General features: G+C 34.0%; 1 protein-coding gene across 1 annotated transcript in view; it reads left to right on the forward strand.

Annotated features, from left to right (window-relative positions):
* The window catches only part of KYNU (kynureninase), a 109,658-nt gene that overhangs the window by 63,954 nt on the left and 21,679 nt on the right, over positions 1-24,025 (forward strand). The window contains exons 9-10 of the mRNA XM_026007980.2: positions 5,471-5,569; positions 6,348-6,421. Coding sequence (XP_025863765.2) covers positions 5,471-5,569; positions 6,348-6,421 — 173 coding nt within the window. The remainder of the gene's footprint in view (positions 1-5,470; positions 5,570-6,347; positions 6,422-24,025) is intronic.

Here is a 24,025-nt window from a genome sequence, read left to right on the forward strand (position 1 = left end):
AGTTGACTATCAACTCTAGGTATATCCTCAAATACCTTATCTTATATAATTACCAAATCTGCTACTTACTGATGGTCTTCATAATTGATAAGATTTTTTTTTTTTTTTTTTTTTTTTTTTTTTTGGGTGAAGAAGAAGCAAACTTAAATTAGTCTAAAGCCAACCCATTAGAATGGATCAATTAAGGTTATCAGGAAAAAAACTAAGCTGTATTATTCCATGTTTCATCTTAATAAATAGACAAGTAATGAATCAAACCTGAGAGACAGTAAGCTACCCTTTCACCTGGAAATCTCAGAACAGACCCTGTGCATATTATTCTACCAGTTAAAAAAATGTTAGTATTGTGCAAGTGAAGATGGTGAGGGAAAAACACATGACATTCCTTATTTTATTGAGAGGGATTTTGAACATATTTTTAACTACTATTAATTGTCTAAGAAACTTCATTTTAAAAGATGCCAAGTCTGAACAAATTGCTTATGCCATAAAACTGCAACAGGAACAAAGGCCCTCAAATAATATTCTTTTAAAATTTAATATTAGTTTAGAGAATATTTATTGATAATTGTATGACTTTTATTCATTTACTTCTTAATTTAACAACTATTTAAGTTCATATTATGTAAAAGTAGAAGACAGTAAGATTGGAAAATCGCCACAAGAGATCTATGCAAATAAGGCTATTGATGAAATAGAAAAACAGTTTGACAAAAGAATATTTCATGGTAGTTACCTTAGTATCAAAACCTGAGCTACCCATGCAAAATGAGGAGGGAAAGAATACCTGAGACAGAGAAACGTTTGTGCAGATAAAGGAAGGAAGGTAAGGGGCACCTGAGACATGAAAACTGCCAAGGACCAGGTCATAAAGGTCTTTAAAAGCTGTACCAAGGAAAGTGAGGTACATTCTGAAGCTAAAGGGGTTCTTTAAATGGAAGCCGGGAGTCTTTTTTTTTTTTTTTTAAAGCAGCTCAGTTTTTATTATTTTTTTATGATAGAGAGAGAGAGAGAGAGAGGCAGAGACATAGGCAGAGGGTGAAGCAGGCTCCATGCACCGGGAGCCCGACGTGGGATTCGATCCCAGGTCTCCAGGATCGCGCCCTGGGCCAAAGGCAGGCGCCAAACCTCTGTGCCACCCAGGGATCCCAGCAGGGAGTCATATTAAAAAGTATGATTTAACAATCTCATTGGAAGAAGGCAGGCTGGGAGTAAGTATTCAGGGTGGTTAGAAGATTAGCACAGTGGTCTGGGGATTGACTACAAAGCGAGGTGACCAGGTGGTGGCCCATTGCTGTGCTTGTATGTGGTTGTGTCAATATGCTTATGAGCTCTTATGGGTACTGTTAATAAAAATCTGTTGAAAAATATTTGATTTTTATCTTAAAAATTACATAAAGTAGATCCCAGATGTGGAGTTTCTGTTTTTGCCTATTCATATTGTTTTTCTACTTACTCTTAAGAGGTAAAATAATGAAAATATTAACTGGATGACTAGAGAGGTTTGGGAGAGTTGTTAGTTTTTCCTTTATTTTTAAGATGCTGCCATCTAGTGAAACTTTTGTAAAATCACTTTGTGGAGATCTCATTCTCATTCAAGTTTATAACTTCTGGTCCTTTCCTCAAAGCAGTTACATTTTAATAATTTATGTTTCTGTCACCCATGGGGAAATAATTGTACATACATTAAAACATATTGTAAGAGCCTCAAGTGATTTATGTGGTAACACAGATGTGACTACAGGACTTTTAATAATGGGATATGATAGGTTGAAGTTTCATGGTTTCTTCATTGTGCCATTCTTTATAAATAATTGATAATAAAATAAAAATGGTGACTTTTCTAGTCCTTAAGATTTCTAAGTTGAGTTTTAAAAACAGAGAAATATTGAGTTGTAAATATTTTTTTGCAAAAAATAAATCATTGCCTTTATTAGAAATGTTGGCAAGACCTCAAGGCAGGATTTCAAAATCAGAACCTTTATATGTTTTCCAAATTGAATTTCAATATTAAAATATCTTAAAATACAAACAAATCTGTGTGTGTGTGTGTGTGTGTGTGTGTGTACTGAACCTAACCACTAGTCTTCAAACCCGGGATTGGATAATCTCTAAATCTTGATAGAGATAAATTGTCTTTCTTTTTTATCACTCTTAAAACTTCTGTTAGCATGGAGCATCTGTCATATTTTTATGACATGTATTGCTCTTCTTTTTTCCTGTGAGAGACAAAATATGAATCCAACTTCCCTCTCCCCCCCAAAATAAGAATCAGGTATATAATACTGGTAAGAACTTTTCTTCTATGAGATACTAGTTCTGGCCACATTATAATGGGTAAGGTTTCTAATTGACTCTTTAATATATTGAGTTTTCTTTATGAGACTAATGCTATAGGTTAGGGGCCAGCAAATCTTTTCTGTAATGGGCAAGATAGTTATTTTTGATTTTGTGACCCATACAGTCTCTGTTGAAACTACTCAATTTTGCTTGCAGCTGTTGTCATAGACAATATTTAAGCAAATGAGACTAGTTTTGTTTAAATACAACTTTATTAAAAACAGGTCTTAGTTTGCATCCCTTTGTTTAGGGAAAGTACCTATAATAGCAATTTGAGGTTAGTTATTCTTTTTTTTTTTTTTTTTTTTTTTAAGATTTTACTTATTTATTCGTGAGAGACACAGAAAGAGAGAGAGGCAGAGATACAGGCAGAGGAAGAAGCAGGCTCCATGCAGGGAGCCTGACATGGGACTCAATCCCGGGTCTCCAGGATCAGGCCCTGGGCTGAAGGCCTCACTAAACTGCTGAGCCACCTGGGCTGCCCAGAGGTTAATTATTCTTAAGAGGTGTTAGAACAATCTAAAATAGGTCCCTCTGCAATTATTTACTTCAAAAATTTCAATCAATAGATGTGTTTCTTCAATGTTGCAAGAAATCTAAAGTTTTAAACCTGTAATTATAATTTATGCACTTAGAAAACTAAAGATAGAAGAGCTCACAGGTAAAGCATTTTTGCAGAGTCAACTATCACCCCTATTTAATGATCAGGGATTTTTTTTTAAAATTCATGTTTATATGCAAAGTTGTCTTAATATGGAATGAATCATTATATTTTTGAAGTAAAATTTGTAACATTTTGATTTACAGAAAAGTAAAGGTTTTGATGATAAGCCTTTAAAGTGAAAAGTTACGACTTGGGTATAATTTGGATAACATCATTTATTCCTTCAGGTCGTCCTTGTGGGAACTTGATGGAAACAAAGGATTGGTTTCTAAAACAGTGAATTCTACTAGGCAGACATGCAAAACATTTGGACCATATGAACAAGTAAATAAGAGAGAATAGAGTCAGACAGTCAAGAGGCTATTAGGATCTCAAGTCAATGTATAGGGAGAACACAGTGTAGGGTCATAAATAGCATCATTTTTATTTGATCATCTTTGTGGCAGCTGATCCAGGCAATACTTAGTTGTAGAGATCCTGCTAGTCTCAACTGAACTCTCTCATGCATCATTGGCCAACTAAAGAGAGATGGAGAGAGTAGCTGATCGAAGCTGAGCCTAGGTGAGGATGCCTTTAATCCACATTTCCTCCATCCTTCATCTGAGCCAGCAGATTGGCTAAGCAGGTCCCTGTCACAGAGATGGAAGAGGGCAAGAGAGCAGGCCTAGTCTAATCACTCGAGTCCTTTAGAGTCTCTACTTGTATTACATGTGCTAACATTCCTTTGGTCAAAATAAGTCACCTGGCTAATCCCAGGGACAGAGAATTGTACCATATCCACAGTGGGAAGAATGGAAAAATTACATGGCAATGGAAATGGGTACAAGGAGAAACAAAGAATGGGAATCATTAAGGCAATTTATCATAGCATGTATTTACTTGAGTTAATTACATTAAATATGGGCATGATGTGGAGTTTAGTGCCAAACTAAAAACTACTATTAACTCCATCAGGTTTGTAGGATACACAAAAGCAGGGGTTCTCAAACTTTTTGCCAAGGAAAATCTTTTACTCTAAAAAATCATTGAGGACCTCATAGAGGCTTTGATCCTGTGTTTATATTTACTCTACTTGTAATTAAAGATGTTTATTTACTTATTCATTCGTTCACTTATTTAGAGCATCAACAAACACATTACATATTAACATAAATCATATGCTGTTAAGGAAACAAAGCTATATTTTCTAAAACAAAAAGAATGTTGTATGTTTGGCAAATCTCTGCATTGTTTGGCTTAATAGAAGACAGCTGGTTTTTCATATCTGCTTTTGTATTCAATCTCTTGCTTTTTTTTTTCTTCATGAAGCATATGAAGAAAATCACTCCTCATGAAGATAGAAAACACAGGAGTAGTTTATTGGCTTTTCAGTTTATTGTGAATATTGTTTGATACCGTATGAATTATTGACAAATTGTGGTATGCAATGTGAAACCAAATTACTGAGCTTTCTATACTTTGTTCTATTAAAATATATTGTTTAATTTTGCACTTTGTTGTTTTATTTTATTTTTTTTTGGTTTTGAACTTTGAATAGATCTTTAATCCATGCTTGATATATAACATCAAACATTGGTTGTTTGAAAAATATTAGCACATATTTTCCAAATATATCTATGTATTTCATTATAGACTATTTAAAAAATTATATATTATTACTAAATGATCAGAAATATCTCTAAATGTTGGGAAATGGCCATACTCATAAAAGCGGGTGCAAATTTGCAAAATCCTAATTGCTCTTGGAAACTTCTTTTTTCATAGGCAACAAATATTGTGGATTGTTTTCCTTGAATTGACAGACTCACTTCATTCATTTTCAAAAGAATGTCAAACACCCAAAGTATGAGTTAACTGTCCTCTTTCAGTTCTTCTTTGATGCAAAAATGGCTCTCTATGCAGTAAAAGTGGTTAGTTCAGCTTGCAACTTAATTTCATGAGTGCATTATTTTGAGGCAACCATCTCACTTAAGAATATGGTCAGATGTCTTTTGCATGCTTCCCACATTAAACTTTAAAAATATGAGAATTCAAGCATTGAGATTTAAAACAAATTTAGCATTTTTACAGCTTTCTCAAGGAGATTCTTAAGTAAAATTGTCTTATTTCCCCCTGTAACTAAATGGTTTTCACCTGCAATGACTGCTGGTGTAATTTGGTGCCACTGCCTTGAATTGCACTAACATGCCAGCAGTTTTCCCATAACTGCTTTTGCATTATCAGTGCAAATGTCAACACAGTGAAGAAGGCAAAGAATGTCTTCATAGTATGAAAATTAATTCAACCTGAAAGGATCCTGGGAATGCCCAGTGTTTTGTGGTTCACACATTGTGAACCACGGCACCAAAGGGTAAATAAACTATATTTATAGTTCAGCAGTTTGTCAAAGATTTTCTCAGAGATATTTATACTTACTATTTCTAATCATTAAGCAAATTCAAAACTTGTTCTCATGTTCTTCCCCAGGGTTGTTTCGTTGGCTTTGATCTCGCACATGCAGTTGGAAATGTTGAACTCCACTTACATGACTGGGGAGTTGATTTTGCCTGCTGGTGCTCCTACAAGGTACAAATTACTTAATATATTTACATCCTTTATCACACATTGACATTGATTCAAGTGAAAAACTGGATCAGTGGCCGGTTTTAACTATTGGAGTTACTTTCCTCCATAACTTTTATTACTGCTTTTTCTGATTTTAGTTAATTATAAAGTCATATGATAGAATAGTATAATAATTACTTAAAGTCAGATATTTCCATTTACAATAGAGTATTTATTTCTTGAATTACCTGGCTGCTATAGAAAAGTTGGGAAGTTTGGGGACAAAGTTCTACCCTTAGAACTTAATTCAAATTGATTAGGTTCTTAGTATTTTGTTGCTATATTGTGAAATTTCTTCTTTGTAAAGATAATTCTTATGGAATCAACTTGATATTGTCATTTGAAGACATTTTAATTGACAGAGATCATGAAAATGAAACCAATTTTATTTTAACTTAGGTGTTTTTAAAATATGATACTTTACTATTATTTAAATATTTTTTATGAATAAGCTTTAAAGTTAGCTAGACTTCATTGGAACTGTTATCTATTAGTTGGGGCAAAATCGGGCCAAAAAAGTAGTATGTATTTGGGTATTTAGTCTCAGTTAATAATGCTCTGCTTATTTGTTTTTGTTTTTGTTTTTTGTTGAAAAAACAAAATTCTGTTTTATTATAAAAGCTCACATAATCACATATTTGGGACTGGTCAAAAGTTGGTTTCATGACAAAAAAAAGTCAAATGATTTCATTGTTTATTTTTTCATATGCTCAGACAACTTAATTTCTTTTCAATTCAGTATTTAAACTCAGGAGCAGGAGGTCTTGCTGGTGCCTTTGTCCATGAAAAGCATGCCTATAGAATTAAACCTGCGTGAGTACCATCTTCAGATTCTTCTTTGGTGATGAATAAATTAATGTGCATTAATTCTAAATTTACATGAGTTCATTAAGGTGCCAGCCAATAAGGATCTGGATTGATTATAATTATATCACTATTCTATTAACAATGATGTACTTTCTCAGAAAGAAATGCCTTTCAAAAAAAAAAAAAAGAAATGCCTTTCAAAGAGTTCAATTGGTTGAACGAGAAATTTAATCACAAGAAGGAAAGCTTCAATGCTAAAAATGAGTCACTGTAATCATGTAGAGCAGATGGTTTAATGCAAAGAGATGACTTATTTTTGTTCAAAAATTAGACTTCAGAAAATTTCAGATTCCTCACATTGATGAATAAATCAAAGGCAACCAGAGCTGTGCCTAATAGAGCCTTAAATGTGGTATGTTATTATTAAAGTTACATCTACCTTTAAAGCTAGAAACACTATATGATGGTCTTGTAAAGATTATCTTCTGTCCTCAAAGATTTTATAATCCATGAAAACTGAAGAAGCTGAACACTGAACAACACGGAGTGACTGCATAAAAAGCAATACTTTTCTACTTTATATAACTTTTTCATTTTTCAGAGGAAGTATAAATGCAAATGTGATATATTAACAAATTTATACATTTTTATTTGACTGGGGAACTTGTAAGTTTGTTTTTATCTGGTATGGAGATACAAAAGTAATATTCTGAAAAAGGTCCTTTCATAGTTGTTATATCAGAGTATGTGTGATGAGGAGACTGTCTAGACTCATAATAGGTAATATAATAATGTTTGATTAGTTTTCTGAATCTTCTCAGCCACTGGCTGAGTGGTGTAATCTTTACAAGAATTGAAGCTGAATTAGTAATAAAACTTGGAGCACCTCCCATTTCTGAGATTCTACGCATATAAATCCAAGAAATTTAAGATGATTTTCTACAGTTCATTTAATCATGTCTAAAATTTCTTCAAGATTTTAAAGTTTTAAAATTAAATAGACCATTTTCTTTAGACGGGTATTGGGTTGGGCAGACGTCTTCCACAAATCTACTGTCAGTACATTACATTTCTCCCTGTGTCCCCAGATCTCTGAAAATAATATAAAGCATTATTATGTTATAGGAATACCACGCATATTTTAAAAGCTCTCTTTTTCATTTTTAGCCAACCCCGCTGACAGTGCTTTACCTAGTGTAATTGTTTTCCGTGTAGACAGTACATAAGATATTGCTCGCTTTTGTGTGAAGACTCCCTACTGACCACTTCCCACTCTTCACTTGTTTATATTGTAATAGAGGATCTGATGTATTATATCAACCCAAAGACAGGCCAGTGGAGTGGTAGGGAGATATGTAAGTAATCTACACAAATTGTTGAGAATGTAAGCATTAGCCATTAAGCTCTGATCTCACAGCCTATGTTTATTGCACTTGAGACTTCTTTTGTCATTACTTATCCTTCATGGATGAAGCACAGGAGAGGGTGAAAGGGTTGTCGTGAGCTCATGTGTGCTTCATCCTGTAGAATCTCAACATCTTCCAGGACATCGTATGTGTTAAATCCTTGGTCCCGGGAGAAAGACTCTATAGCATCACATTACTACTTGATCACTTGCTGGTCTATACCCTGAAGAATGTTCCTTGATCTCTCAATGTTCTAGCCTTGAAATATAGATATGGCAGCATCTACCTCATAGGCAATGATTCTGAGAATAAGACAGGATGGATGGTGCACATAGAGTACTAAGCACAGTGACAGAAGCATCATATGTGGGCCATCCACGTAGGCTGAATGCTGTGTTGTTTCACTGTAGAGTTGTACTTTAACTGGGAGACTTTTGACTCATAGAGATATTTCTGTCAAGGAGGAAACATAACCTCAGAGGTTATGGTTTGGGACCTTGAGGACATTGAACAGTTTAGTATCCACTACCAAGTGCATTTCAGCAGGCCTTTGAGAAACAGGCCATGCAAGTCCCCATTTCTTGAATTCTCTCTTGTACAGCCTTTACCATCTTCCCGGTTCCTCATCAATTGAATTGAGTGAGATCTTTATGGATCTTCATTTCATATTTGTACCAGAGCCGTGCTTTTAACTTTTTTGAAAAATTACATGTTATTATCTGTTGTTGTATTTTAACCATCTGGCTTTGGAGACTGACAGGACTCCAATCCGCTTTGACTCAAGAAGCCCCCTTTACAGGAAACACCAGTTGGTGTTGTTTGTTTGCTTGTTGTTAAAGATTCTTTTTATATCATGTCGGAGTGACTGATTCCAATGGTGCCAACTTCTACCCAATAGGGGAACGTAACTACTGTTGATGTAACAAACTGCGAAGTAAACTCTGTTGCTTTTTAAAAGGGTGACATCTAGTGGCTAAGCCTGTTATTTCAAATAAATAGTATACAAATGGCATTTCTTTTCATGGTCCAGTTTATTCTTTCTTAAGAGTTTTTATATTACACATATTTATATTAGTTTTTCTTTTATGTTATTTGACTATATGTTTATAGTGCAATAATTGTGTAGTCAAAGCCTTCAGTAAGGAATTAAAACAGGATGAAGGTCAAAGTTAAGATTAGGGGCATTCTAGCTGTGTGGTTAAACAGAATGCTTAAATGTTCATCAAGGGTGGGGAAGAAGGGCATTATGGGAGTGAGTGACCCACCAGGTGTAGAGAGTGGATCCCAGGATATGCAGCCTTGCATTCTAAATTTAGTATTCAGTGTGTAACTTTGAAGTATCTTTTATGTTTCCATTGGCAACTGGTATATTATATCTGTACCAAGAATTTCACTTCTTCTTCTTCTCTCTCTCTCTCTTTTTTTTTTTTGTGTTTAAATAGGCATTTTGGCCATTGTTCAAACAGATGACCTAAGACTTTTTCCAGGAAACTTTTGCCAATAAAGAGAAAGGGTACAGGCCATAGTCGATCCACTGCATTAAGCATCATAACTCAAGCTGTTATTCTCAACTAGAATTTGACCTTGTCCTAGTTTATCATCACCTTTTCTCATTCCAGTGTCATATTCTAAACTTTGTCTGTACCTAAGAATTATTCTAAATTAGAACTGGTTGTGACTAAATGCCATTTGTTGTCGTTGTTGTTGTTGTTTTTTCTTCAGGCCTGACTTCAATTGAGTCTATAAAACAAATAATTATTGGTCTGAGATAAAAAAGGAAATATTTTTAATTGTAAGCATTTGAAGATCAGAAATGTATCACTAAAAATATTGCTTGAATACTTTGATTTTTTAAAACCTTATAAATGTTGATCTTTCTGGTATACTTTAGATAAATACTTAACTTTTGATTTTATGGGATTCAAAAATATCTGAAGCTCATGAAATGATTCTTCTATAAGAGCTCATAGACTGTAATTCAACACCCCCTGACACACACACACACACACACACACACACACACACACTCACACACACACTTTATTTTTCTTTTGAGAGACTCTAGGATAAGAGCAGGAGTGGATTATATGAGTTATTATGATTCCTTCTGTCCCTTACTTTTTTACCCCATCCAGTGAAACCATATGAACTAGAAAATTGCTATTTTTCACCTTCCATGCTGGCATAATAAACTTCCAGATACCCCAATGTATTCGATCCCTTGAAATGTTTTAAATATTTTGAGTGACCAAGAATGAGGCCTGCTGAAAATTTTGATGAAAATGCTAGAATTTCATATCATGTCAATAGATTTCCATAATCAGTTTGAGGTGCTTGATAAAAACCTATAGATAGAGATGTCATTTTTAAGGCCTTATTAAGGGCTTGAATCATTTCCTTTATTGTAATAAGTAATCTCCAGGTTAAAAAGAACCAGCCAAGAAGGCTAGTCAACTTCAATGCATGGTTAGACAAATTTTAGAACTCAGAAATGTAAATTATTATTTTATTTTAATTGGCAACTTAAAGAAGAAGACATGCCAAACAATATTCAGGAAAGTCTAAGGATAAAAAAAGGTCTGAAGAAAATTTAGTAAAACAACTCAAAAATTATAAGCTCATGCCATGCTTGGCCCAACTGTACAATTAATGTTATGCGGGGAGATCATCTAATGCACATTTGTTCCCGGAAATGCTGACTTGATATATTGATTCTCCATACTTTTCCAGGCAATGTTGAAGGATCCCATCATCCAAAGCTTATCTATAATTTAAACCTTGTTTTGGTTTCTTAGTGATCCTTTCAGACTTGTTACTTATCACATCCTTGTCTAGTATCTGCATAAAGTCTCCTTGTGAAAGCCTAAAGAATAAGGAAAAGTAAGTCACACCAGTACAGTGTAAGGCTCCAGGTCCTTTACAATGTGATAGACCAATATCAATGGATTTCTCAGACTTTTCACAGGATTTCTAGTTGAAATGTGACCTCCACCTCCCAGGCATCTGTTCTACCCATTCAGCCTGTTTCTTATGTTCAGTGTTTAGTATTAACATGGATCCCATGTGACTTGTCAGCCACAACTTTTTGACCTCTCAGCCATATTAGATACCCTTGGCCATCTCTCCTTTGTCTTTGAAGTTTCCATTCCACAGCTCTAAGCTTCCAGTGCACCATTTTCTCCTGCTTCTGCTCCAATTTATGTGATGATTCTTCTATATTTTACAAAGTTTACTCTTTCACTTTTTCATTGATTCTCTCAATGCCTCAACCCTTGGTTCCCGAGCCCAGAAATACCTTATCCATAGACATGATTCCAACAATAGATACTTGTAGAGGACACTGATTTGCACTTCCAGCTTTACCACTTCCTTATATTTTAGCCCTTATTTTAATGATTGCAAATTACAAGAGTCTCTGATTACTAAAGCATTAAACCAGTTCCTGAAGATAAAGTAGGAAAGCAAAGATTGTAATAATAGGAAATATTCCCGAATGAACTACACATTTTAAACTTAGCTCTTACTGAATACCCTTTCCCAATTAGCATTAGCATCTATCTCTATGAATTATTATAACAAGTCTTGGTCTTTTGCTGATTATAGAATATTAAAAATATCTGCTAACACAGTGAAACTATACTGAAAATGGATTGTAAAGTGAAATTTTTCAAGAGATTCAGGATTTCCTGATGCAAGTGATACTGAAGAACTGCTGAATCACAAAATTATGGACAATGAGAATCTGTCAGAGTTAGAACCAAGAACAGATGAAGTAGAGGAAATTAGACACGGTACTTCAAAAGCAAATGACTTGAATATCAGAGATTAAAAGGAAATGATGAATGCTTCAAAAATTTTTATAGAAATGATCATTTCTATGGTCATGCTGAAAAAGTTAAATGTAATATGAAAGGGATTGTATTTTACTATCTTAACATTTTTAAAAATACACCAAAAAAATCAATACTTGACTATTATTTATTCTTTCTAATGATTAGCACGTAATACGAGCCAAATTACAAGTTAATTTTTATATAACTAAATTTACTTTTTAAGAGGATCTCAAATTTAAATTTTTTTCCATTAATTACTATAAAAATATGGTTATTGGTTTAAATTGGATTTTATTTTAAATGGACTTTTCCCAATATTCCATTGGTCATCAAATAATGAAGACTTTCAATATACTCATATATCTTTCTAAGCTCAGGAATTAAATATAGTGAAACTTCCATTTTATCTTATTCCACAAAAGTATCCTTCCTAAGGAACTCATTTCTTTGTCATGTAAAGAGAATGATCCTGAGTCCATTAAGAAGATATGAATAAATATAACCAACACATATTTTTGTGCAAGTAACTTCTACAGATGGAAGTGAATATAAGATATTGCCTGTGATTTTAATTTATAGTCTTGGAGAGATTATTTTAGTAACTGAATAAATGATTTAGGTGACAGGTAACCCAAGGTCAGAATATATGCCACAAGGCAACTTCTTAATAATTGCTAGATGACTTCTCAAACATAGCCATAGAAGCAGTAGAGGGATAAATGTCTTTAACTTGGTGCTTTGGAAAAGCTTGAGCAAGGTGGTGGGGAAATTTGCAGTTACAAATCCTCGGCTCAATGGAAGGCTATGTTAACTAAGTGAATAAATTTACTGTTACTTTGAAAGCTGAAATTGTTGCCTATGAGAAGGATTTCACTTGGTTAGTTTCGTAAATTTAAGAAGTATAAAGAAGAAGAAAGAATTACTTAAATGACATTTCTTAAAGGGATATGTCAAGTGATCATTTCCTTTTTATATTTTTTACTAGAATTTTTATGGAATCGGAGTTATTGAATTAACATTTAAAAGTCTGCCTATTATCATAAAATTGCTCTTTATCCCTATTCTACAATATTTTAGAAATTATAAACAGTAGTGAAATCGAGTTTGTTGCACCCTCATACTCACGGAATAGGTAATACCTGTACTAAGTCCCAGTCCCCAAATCCTCACTGTGAGGATGGCACATCCAAAAATGGCACATTGATTGAAGAAGAAATCTCATCTATGAAATCACAGCATATAACCTACACCTCTCTTAATTCAGAAACTATTTTATTTTATTTTTTTAAGATTGTATTTATTCATGAGAGACAACAGAGAGAGGGGCAGAGACCTAGGCAGAGGAGAAGCAGGTTTCCCACGGGGAGCCTGATATGGGACTCAATCCAAGGACGCTGGGATCATGACCTGAGCCAAAAGCAGACGCTCAACCACTGAGCCACCCAAGTGCCCCCAGAAACCATTTTAGATTAGTAGCTCTAAAAGGATCCCTCGTTTTTTTGGCTTGACAATTTTTACTATGCAAAATCATCTAGATGATTTTTCTGCGTTGTGAATTTAAGCTGTGATCATAAAAATAACTTTTATACTCTGAGGTGTGATCATGATTAAAAATAAATTCAGTAAATAATCTGATTTCTTTTCAACTCAGGAGATAAAGTAATCCTGGCTCTTAAAGGAAAGCCAAAATAGTAATTTTCAGTATAAAGAGATATATTAAAGCCATTGTTCCTTGCAAATCACTGCTCTCAGATAATGATGACAATATCATTAATTTGGGAAAATTGGAGTCCTTTGAAACCTCAAAATTTATTTTCTCTTCTAAAATTGCAGTCTCATGTCTCTGAAGATATATGAGGCCAATGAACCTTTCAGACACCAAAAGTAAAACTTGTCAAAGAGAATAAACTCTTGTTTTAATCACTTCAATTTTTGCCCCTCAAGTGACCTTTGGAATCTGCAAGGTTTTTTTTTGTTGTCATTGTTGTTTTTTAATATTAGCTATGAAGAACCATTGCTAAACTTTTGTCTGATCTTATTGAGAAACAGAGAAACATGTATGTAGCTATCTGGCTCTTGAAGATTGCCAAAGCAGCCACGATACAGTATACCTGCTGTATGGAGCAGCATGGGGACCTTGTTGGTCACATATCAGACCCACTGAGTCCTGGTGCTTCCAAGACTGGGCTGGGCTAACTACAGATGATAAGAACTCTTATAATACATTGTCCAGAACAAAGATCTGAACTCATGCAATCTGTTTTCTTTGTTTTTTCTTTGTTTATATGTTTTTACTCAATGCCAAAGGAGAAGATTTGATTGGCAGGAAATGATCCTTTTCTCCAGAGTTGAGGTCTGTCTTTGTCATGACTAGTTCATGTATAGATAGTTCACCTTGTTCCAATCTCTGCTCCAATCGGCTTTGGCCAAGATCTCGGAAGATTTGTTACAAGTCTGCTATAAGCCAGGGAAACTCAGCCAGAAAATGTCCTTTTCTTTCTTTCTTTCTTTCTTTCTTTCTTTCTTTCTTTCTTTCTTTCTTTCTTTCTTCTTTCTTTCTTTCTTTTTTTTAAAAAGCCTGTGATCCTTCTGAGAATTCATCTTTACACATTCAATACGATTGCTTGAAAACTGATTATAAATTAATTCTAAATTTTTTGAGTATAGCAACATTGTCCATGTGATCTTTCTTTACTTTCATAATCTGCCATGCCCCAAAAAACACTTTTAAAAATTTTGTTGTTGAATACATGTCTTTCTTTACTCTCAGCATAATAGACAAACCATCTTCTAGCATATGGAAGCATTTCTTCTTTGCAAGTTATTCTGAAGGGGGCATGATTTGCAAAATACTGTCAAATTAAATATGCATTTCCATATGCTTCTACAAAGACCAAATATATCCAGGAAAACTAGCTACAGACAATTAAAAAAATCCTTCATGAGTATTTTAATCAACATTGCAACTAGTCCTTTCAAAAGTCCTAAATTCAGAAATCTTCTCACAGTTTTTATGATTTTAATATCGATATTACCTCCAAAGATTATAAATTTAAAGTAATATATTTCAATAGTATACTTAATAAAGTATATACAGAGAATTTTCAGAGGATTTATTTGTTAATAAAGCTTTCACACCAAGAAAATATTGATTTGGCTCTTTTAAGGACACCATATTATTCTGAAACTTCAAGAAATAATTTTCATTAACCAAAACTCATGATATCAGGAAGTGCTTTTTTATTTTTTAACTACACTTGTCATGTTGTTAGATCACTGGACATACTTGAACTCCTGTTGAATATGTAATGAATATATAACAGAACCAAGTGAAGCACTCTAAAAAAATTTACAGATGAATGAACAAATGAGAGGAGGAAAAGGAATTGGGTTTTGTGATATCATACTATTTTCCAGAGCAGCATTAAGTCAGTAGTCTTAGAATAGTACAGAGCGATTGTGAACAGATGAATATTTTTTAGAAAATAAGATTTGATAGAGATCTTTTTTACTCACTAAGAGCGAGTTGGTAATATTTTACTTAATGTCATGGACATGTCAAGACTTATAATAATCATGCTTGGCAACTGATTGCTGGCATCAAGGGATGAATGTACAATTTATGAACTAAAGCAACCAATTTTGTCAGTTTTTGATATTTTTGTTTGTCGTTAACATCTTTGAATCATCTGTCACTTAGCTATGCTTTTACTTTTCCTACAAATGTGGTGGTCACCAACTGCCTGGAATTAGACCCTCCTTGCTTTTTCTCTCAGTGTTTTTTTTTTTTTTTTTTTAAATCTCTTATTCTACTGCTTTCCCTGGTCCTTATTCCTATGCACTAGCTCCACCTTCCTTCTATGTATCTCAATCACTGTTACTTCTGGTTGCCAATATCTCCTTGAAATATAGCAATCGTGCTTCTATTTATTTCCGTGCCTTCTCATTCTGCAAGGTGGTTTAGCAGCTAACAGTGTTAGTGCACTGCTATGAGGAATGTCCTAAGACTGTGATTGGGAGATTGGGTACCATGCAACCGTGTCTAAATCCTACCAAACAGATCTGCCCTGAGGGCAGAGTTTTAGTATATTCAAACCCTTCCTTGTTTGCATTTGGTCATCCATGTTGGATTGATTGGCTAGAAGATACTGCCAGTGGAGGCTGGAAGAAACACTTTGGCTGATGACAGATGAATAGAGCTTGGAACAACCAAAAATGAAAAGGCAAAAGTCTAATTGTTCATGAAAATAAGTTAGTATCTTCACTGAACATTGTGGAAGAATTTTGACTTATAATTGTATAATGCTTCTACAGTACTTTCACAGTCATTAAATATATATTTATTGAGCATTGTATATATATATGCATATATATTTATGCATTGTATATGTATATATATGTATATTACCTGGAATATATATATGTATGTATTGCAATTATATACATATACCAGGCAATTTTTAAAGTGTTTGGGATATATGGCCAAACAAAACAAAGATCCCTGTCCTCATAGAGCTTGTATTCCATCAAGACAAGACAAACTATATATAGTATTTCTTGATATATGATATATATACATATATATATAGCTAATTATGTAATATGTTTGAAGTTTCCAATTATGAAAAAAGTCCTATAGATACTTTATGCACGATCCTTGGCAACATGCAGTATTTGAAAGGCATTCAGGAAGGCCCATACTGGGAAAATGAGATGTGGATGAAGAGGTGAAAGAGATGGAGGATGGGTCAGGCAGTTATTTGATGGAGAGAGTATCTTTGCTCTCAGAGATAGATACTCTCAGAGAGAGTATCTTTAAATGATTGTCATTACCGCTATAAAGACTTTGAGGTGTGAGCAATATGAGCACTATGTTTGTCCAAGTTTACTATATTAGATGACTCATTAAGTGCCCTTTGAAGAAGAGGAATTGATTATAGAGATTAAAAAAGAACAGAAAAAGTAACAAAAGAGAAAAAGAGTTTTTGAAGAAAAAAAACCACAACATTTCATTTTTCTGCCCACTCAGAACCCTAAGTGCAACTTTTAAGGAATGTGTCTTAAATATTTTGAGGAATAACAAGAAAGCTAGCATGGCTGGAATAGACTGGAGATTAGTAGATGAAATTAGACAGATAAAGGAGTCCATAAAATATAGGCCCTTATAAGGTGATATAAAGACACAGGATTCATTCCCATTTTGCCAGAAATGTGATATGACATAGCAACTTGCAAAATGACTTCTGGTGGCTTTGTTGGGAATAGGCTGTAGGACATACAGGAAGGTAGGCTTTGGAAGACCAGTTGGGGAACCATTACAGAAAGCAGGCAGGAAGTGACCACAATTCAATGCAGAAGAGTAATGGAGGAATTGACAAGAACCTGCATGATTAAGGATCTATTATAAAAGATAGGTGGCAGCAGTCTGACGGAGGTCAAGAACAGAAATATATATGTCAATTAAAAGATGTTTGCGATCATACTGATTGCAGTATGATGCATACTGATTGATTTTACTGCTCACTACCTAAAATATGGTCGTGGCTAATCGGATGTAAAAAGCAGAATATAGTTAAAAGTTATTAGAAAGTTGAAGCAACAGGACAGTGAGAAAAGTTTGGATAGAGGGAAAAGATTAATTTGATGTTTGGGCAAAAGGATGTTAAATCATTAATTAAATGTCATGTAGTTATTTCATTTATCAACCAAAAAAGTATTTCTTGATCTACTGTAGGCAGAACAGTATGCAGAGCATAGGAGATACAGACATGAATGAGCTCCCACTGTCCTTTCTGTGTGAGCAGAAAAAAGAAAGAGAGATGTTGGAGAAACCTTTGTTGAAGAGGTGATATTTGAGCCGACTGGAGAAATTCTCCCAACTGTTATTGAGACTAGAGGGGAACAGGCAATGGTGGGGAGTTCCAGGGAGGGTGGTTTTACAAGCATGCCAGCCAGGGACCAGAAGATGGAGGTCCTTGCATTCCAAGTGAGGAATTTCAATTTTTATCTTTGAGATGATGGGAAGCCATTGACTGTTCACATGGAACAAGATTACAAATTCAGGTCTCTTCAGCTCTCCAGGTATTGGTTTCCTCCTGGGAAAAATAAATAATTAGGTCTAGGGGATCGGCTGAGATTTCTTCTGGCCTTTAAACTCTGATTATGAAACAATAAAAATGAAACATCAGAATAAGGTGAACTGCCTCTAGGGATAGTTTAGAAACTAAAACCAGCTTGATGGAAATCTGTGCGTCATCAACAGTATTGAAGACTTTAGTGACCTTTTTCCCCCTCTACCTTTTTTGTAGTAGGTGGATGCAATAAAGTCCAGACAAATTTGTAACAAATGTTACCATAACCTTCTCATCTTTTTTTCCATTTCTCAAGTATAAAAGAGTACTATACGCATATTTCTTAAAGTTCAGCTGCCAAAATTTTATTATGGAAATTAAGAATATGTAAAAGCTATTTGAATGAATACATTTCTCATTACTTTCTGAATAAAACAATCTTTGTGGAACTTTCTGATTCTGTGAAACATAATTATTTGATGAGAATTTTAGATGATATACTTTCACTTGAAGTTGGGTTTTAGAGGACATTAGGATATGAGATGACAGGCATTCAAACTTTTCCCCAATTGCTATTACAGATTTCTAAGAATAAACAATTATGCTGTACCTCAAAAGCTCTGTGATTTTTGGCAATGCTGCAACATTTTGTCTGATTCAACACAATTTTTGAAGCCATGAAAGCAGTAAGACAAGTATATTGAATTTTTAGCTGTGACCTTGAGTGGGAGAAAGAAAGAGGAAGGGTAAAGACAATGGGAGAGGAAGGGATTGGATGAGGGGTAAGGAGAGGGGAAGGAAGGGAAAGTTGGGGAAGAAGATGAGCAAAAGGAAAAGAAAAAAACTTATTGCAGCCAGGTTCATATTCCTAAATACAGACTAAAATTATTAAATATATGGTAATAAATTGTCAAATTAAAGGACATTATATAAGCAATCTTTTATGTAAATGTACTTTCTTAGAACAGATTGTGATCTGATTTCTTTATTTGCTGAACTGCTCCAGTGATGAACTTTGCTTTTCACATAGATTAAGAAAACTGGGAAAAGTTGTTATGTTTTGGTGAGATACGGGATAAGAAGAGGTAGGGGGTTTGCAGAGTAAGTTAAATTAATTCAGTGTATGAAATATTCAGGGATTCATACTGGAATTTCTGCCATTAAAGTCTTGCTAAAGAGATCAAGGAGAGTTGAGTATTTCATTTCATAACTCTTAGCATCCAAAATCATATTCAGTGGATCCCTGGTGGCTTTCTCTTACTAAATTTGAATATCATGCCTCAAAGATGTCTTTATAATAAGTGATGCTTTCCATTTGATAATACTTACTTGAAACTCCTTTTAGGAAATTTATGATGTTCAAAGAACACAAAGCATATTAAAATCTTTACTTTTTATTATTTATCAGATGTCTTCCAACTCCTCTTAAAATTCTGTTAATATCTTCATTCTAAGTAAATGAACTCCCTGCTTGATTATTAATTTCTGGTGGCAAAAGATTCAAATTTCTAGTCCAAGTGAGATGAGACTGCATCTTAATTATTATTGTTCATATTAGATTTATAGAAATGATTTATGAGCTCGCTGTGATAATTGCTACTTATAAACTAATTTAATAGTTTTTAATTTTACTTCATTAGCTTTAGAATATATCCTTTTTAGAATTCATGTCAAGATTTCATTTAGATTATATTTCTTTTGTATTTCATTTTGCCTTTCTTATGTTCCAAATGGTGGAGTCTTAGAATGAATTTAACTTTCCCTCAGGTTTTTTTTGTGATGTATTTTGTGTTAGAATGAATATTTTTTTTAAAATCACCATTTCTTTATTTGACTTTAAACAATCCCCATTACTGTAAAGACTTCAGGGTGTGAGCAATATGACCAATCTGCTTGTCCAAGTTTACTATATTAGATGCCTCACTAAGTGCCCTTTGAAGAAGAGGAATTGATTATAGAGATTAAAAAAGAACAGAGAAAGTAAAAGAAAAAAAAGGAAAAAGAGAAAAAAGAGATTTCAAGAAAAAATTGTATATTTCTGTCAACTCAGAACCCTAAGCGCATCTTTTAATAATCTGGGGAATACTGCTTCTATAGAATTTCTGATTCACTTACAAAAAAAATCTGCCCCAGGTGATTTTGCATTTGCTTGTGAATATTCTTGATCGTAATAGTCTATATCTACATTTAGGCTTCAACAACCAACACTTGTGTTATTTTAGACTATTTATTGAGAGTCTTGGAACTGCAATATCTTCATCTGTGTAGTGAAGATAACATAATATCTAGGTCATTGGATTATTTTAAAGATTAAGCTATTGCTTAATCTAATTAAGCTAATTAAGCTCAATTAACATTTGTTTTTGTTGCTTTCAAAAGTCTTAAACAATTACAAAAAAAGTATTAAATAATTACAAGAGCTTAAATCAGGAAAAATACATGCATCCCTCAGTTAAACTTGTTGGACTGTTTTTACAAGACCTTTACAAAACTGAGAAACCAGTCACCTGGGTTCACATTGTTCACATTGTGCAGTTGGAAGATAATATGGGGAAAATAATTTTTTTTCTTTTGTCATCTTATTTATATTAACAATTTTTTCAAAAGTTTAATCTAGTTAGTAGGATAAGAGTTATAGTAGATAGGCTCTTATAATAAAAACATCATTGATGTTGTTTTTCATGAAAATATTCAGAATAACCTGAAAAATGCCAGACATTAAGGAGGAAATCTCAATACTCTTTTACTTCACAAGGGGGTTATGGGTAAAAGTAAGTTTTAATAAGATAAAAATGTTATCTCTTGTTATAATATCCCATTTAAATGGTTAAGTTTCTTTTTATCAAGTGAAAGTGTAGAGCAATTAATTTTAGGCAATTGCAATCATTTCCCAAAGAAATGGCATTTAGAATTTAATTAAGATTGAAGATAGATACCCCCCATGATTAAAAGAACATGTAATTATTAATAATTTATATCAGAATGAAGATGCAAAAGAAGAAAAACATCACATGAAAAACCTGTGATAGTTTGAAACTATTCACAACTACTGGCTCCAGGACTTTGAAGCACATACAACATGGAATGACTCCTTCTGCCATTTTTTTTTTTTTTTATGGCTACATGGCACAAAACTAAGGGAGTTTGTATTAATGATTTGTTGAGTTGTTTTCATGAATATCTTCATCAAGTAATTGCTCTAATCACTGAGTTTAATGACCTACTGTCACATCCAGCTACCAGACTGTAGTGCCATCTTATGTAGAAAGTTATGTTATCTCCTTCCTCTGGTGTACTCTAACCCCATTTACTGCTAACTGTTGGGGAGTTATGGTTTAAATAGCCTCCATGAAAAGCTATTATTTTCATTTTTCTTTTTCTCTTACTCTTCTTTCTTTCTTTTAATAATACCAAAATTCATGTTGATGAGGCAGAGCTTACCTTCCTGAGCCTGCAGTTTCATTTCTTTCAATCCACTCAATATCTCACTCCTAATGTGATATGTCAGCAACACTGTCTTCCTTAAGCTGTTGGTTAATATCAAACACCTAGGTGCCAGTCGATTTCCCTTCTGTCTTTCCTCCCACCTCATTATGTCCCCTGGATGCTTGCTTCTCAGTGAAGACTCACAGGTCTACCCAGAGTTACAAGGGAAGAGGTGACACAAAGACATGAACACCAGGAAGCGGGGATGGGGGAACCCACCCACTGTTTTGTTGAATTAATAACTATTTAATTAGTTCCTACCCCCCAGCCACACCCAATAGACTTTCAACTAAACTCTGTGGACAGGACCACTTCTGTTCTAGCTCACTGTATTCTCTCTAATCTGTAGCTTCTAGCGAAGTGTCTCATTAACTACATCTGAAGAATTAATGAATGAAATATAGAGAAACTTGCTGTCCCTCCTCTCCAGAGGGGGTGCTCCCACAGGGGCAGGGATGGGCAGTGGAGCTGGTAGGGGAATGCTGAAAAAAAAAATGAAAATAGATAGACTAGCCTCAAAAAGAAAAGTAATTTAATTAGAACCAAAAACAATAGAAACAAACTCACTAATAACAAGTGTCAACTTTAACTTCCAATAAGCCATTTACTTTACTTACATCTGTTTTTATCTCCTGCTCTTCCATTCAGCTTCCAGAGGCTGAGCATCTCAGCTTCTACTTGCTTATCAGCTTGTGAAGGTACTGGTTCTGAACTCTGTTTTTCAACTTCCTTCCTTTAAAAAAAAAAAAAGATTTTATTCATTTATTCATGAGAGACATAGGCAAAGGGAGAGGCAGGCTCCCTGCCAGGAGCCTGATGCAGGACCCCATCCCAGGACCCCTGGATCATACCCTGAGCAGAAGGTTGATGCTCAACCACTGAGCCACTGAGGTGTCCCTCATCTTCCTTCCAATGAGCCATCTCAACCACAGCTTCTTGTTTTGGGTCAGTGTTCCTACTTGTATACTGAGCAGGATATGGGCTTAGTTATGTGCCTTTAGATAATCACCCAACCTCTGTAAACCTTAATTTTCTCAAATCTAAAAGGGTGGAAATAATACCTACCTCAGAGTGTTATTGTAAAGATTAAGTGAAGTGACATGAAACTATCTTGCCCATATCCCAGCAAACGTGTCTTGGTTTTGGTCCTTTTTTCCTTGGCAGCTTGCTGTGCAAAGCTTTGCTAAAACGTACTTTTTGAATAAGATTTCCTATTGCCATAAGAACCAATAATTTGACTAACTATACCACTCTTAAATGTACTATAGGATTATATAACTTCCACCCAGAAGTGATGTGGATGGAGTGGCGGAGGGTGGTGAATAGTGAACAATTAGAATCTCCAATGGGGTGTAGGGGCTGGTTCCCTTCAAACTAAGCCCTTGGATAGTAAAATATAATTTCTTCAGTAAATAAATGCAAAAGACGTTTATCATCATCAAATAATGAGATAGACAACTTAGAAACAATCATAATACCATATTTGTACTTTTTTAGATAGGAAGTTAAAGTACTTGTTTTAGATTCAGTAAATACAGCGTAAAATATGATGTCTTGACCTCAGTTATGGAATCAGTTCAGAATTTTTTTTTCCAAGAAGAACACATTTTTCCTTTCATGTAGTCACCTGTTTCTTTCACATTTAGATTATGAACATATCATCAGTACTTTCAAGCACGAGCTATTATTCCTCCTGTGATACCATGTTCGCACACTAGGTCTTTGATGTTTCTGTCAGATATTGCCAGCAACCATCATAACTCATGCTCTTGAATTTTTAATATCACTCTGCAAACAGAAATGACAAATACTTAGTCCTTTAGCAAACACACAAGAATGAAAGAAAAGTTCCTAAATAGGAAAAACATATTGAAATGTTCTCCCAATTTTTATTTTGATCTCATCGAAAAGTAATGGGGAAGAAAAAACCAAAACATGTTGCCATTATTTTCATGATCTGTCTCACAGACACTAAATTTGCCTCAGATTTTTTAAAAAAGAAAATGCCAAGAGGTAAAGTTTGAATGTTTCCATCCATAGAAAGCATTATGTGCAATATGTTATTTCTTGATATATAACTACAGAAGAAATAATTCTCTTTAACAAACTGTAGTATTTCTCTTCTCTTTCAAAAGATAAAAGATAAAATAATAGTGCCTCTGTTCTAAAGGATGGTAAATGGATCTAATTCATTCAGGCTAGAACTCCTTCTCTAATTACTCCTTTTTATGTAAATATAATCTAAGCCTCAATGAGAGTGAATCTCCTAAGAATCTACCATAGTTCTATGCTGCTGAAAGAATGCACATTCAATAAATATACATCACAAAAAGCATAAGGACCTCAAATAAGCAATTGCTTTGTATAGTGGTTTTGCTTTCCCAATCAGTTTAACTCATAGCTCAATTATGTGTTCAAATTGACTTAAATTGGGTTCCGATTCTGATATTAAAATAAAAATATTTCAGAACTTGGATAGCTATACTTTTAATTTTATTATCGATTACAGTTATCAGAAATATGATAATTTAAAAAGTTATATATGTAAATATCATCAAGTCATAAGCCCTTGGATAATTAATTTTTAGTTATTAGTTATTATTATTAGTTTCCATTTTTATCAACTTATTTGATGCAGAAAATTCAATCTTGTCAGTTTTAGGTAAGTTTGGTGACTTTTGTGATTTTTCTCAGTAAATCCAGAAGTTGAGCTCTGTCAGCACAGAGTGTTTTTCTTGTTTTTTTCTCTTTAGCATCTCAGACGGCATCTGAGATTGTGGGGTTGGGTAACGTCCAGACACTCAGACATTGTTA

The sequence above is a fragment of the Vulpes vulpes genome, chromosome 5, assembly GCF_048418805.1.
Source record: "Vulpes vulpes isolate BD-2025 chromosome 5, VulVul3, whole genome shotgun sequence".
In the NCBI taxonomy this organism is placed as follows: Eukaryota; Metazoa; Chordata; class Mammalia; order Carnivora; family Canidae; genus Vulpes; species Vulpes vulpes.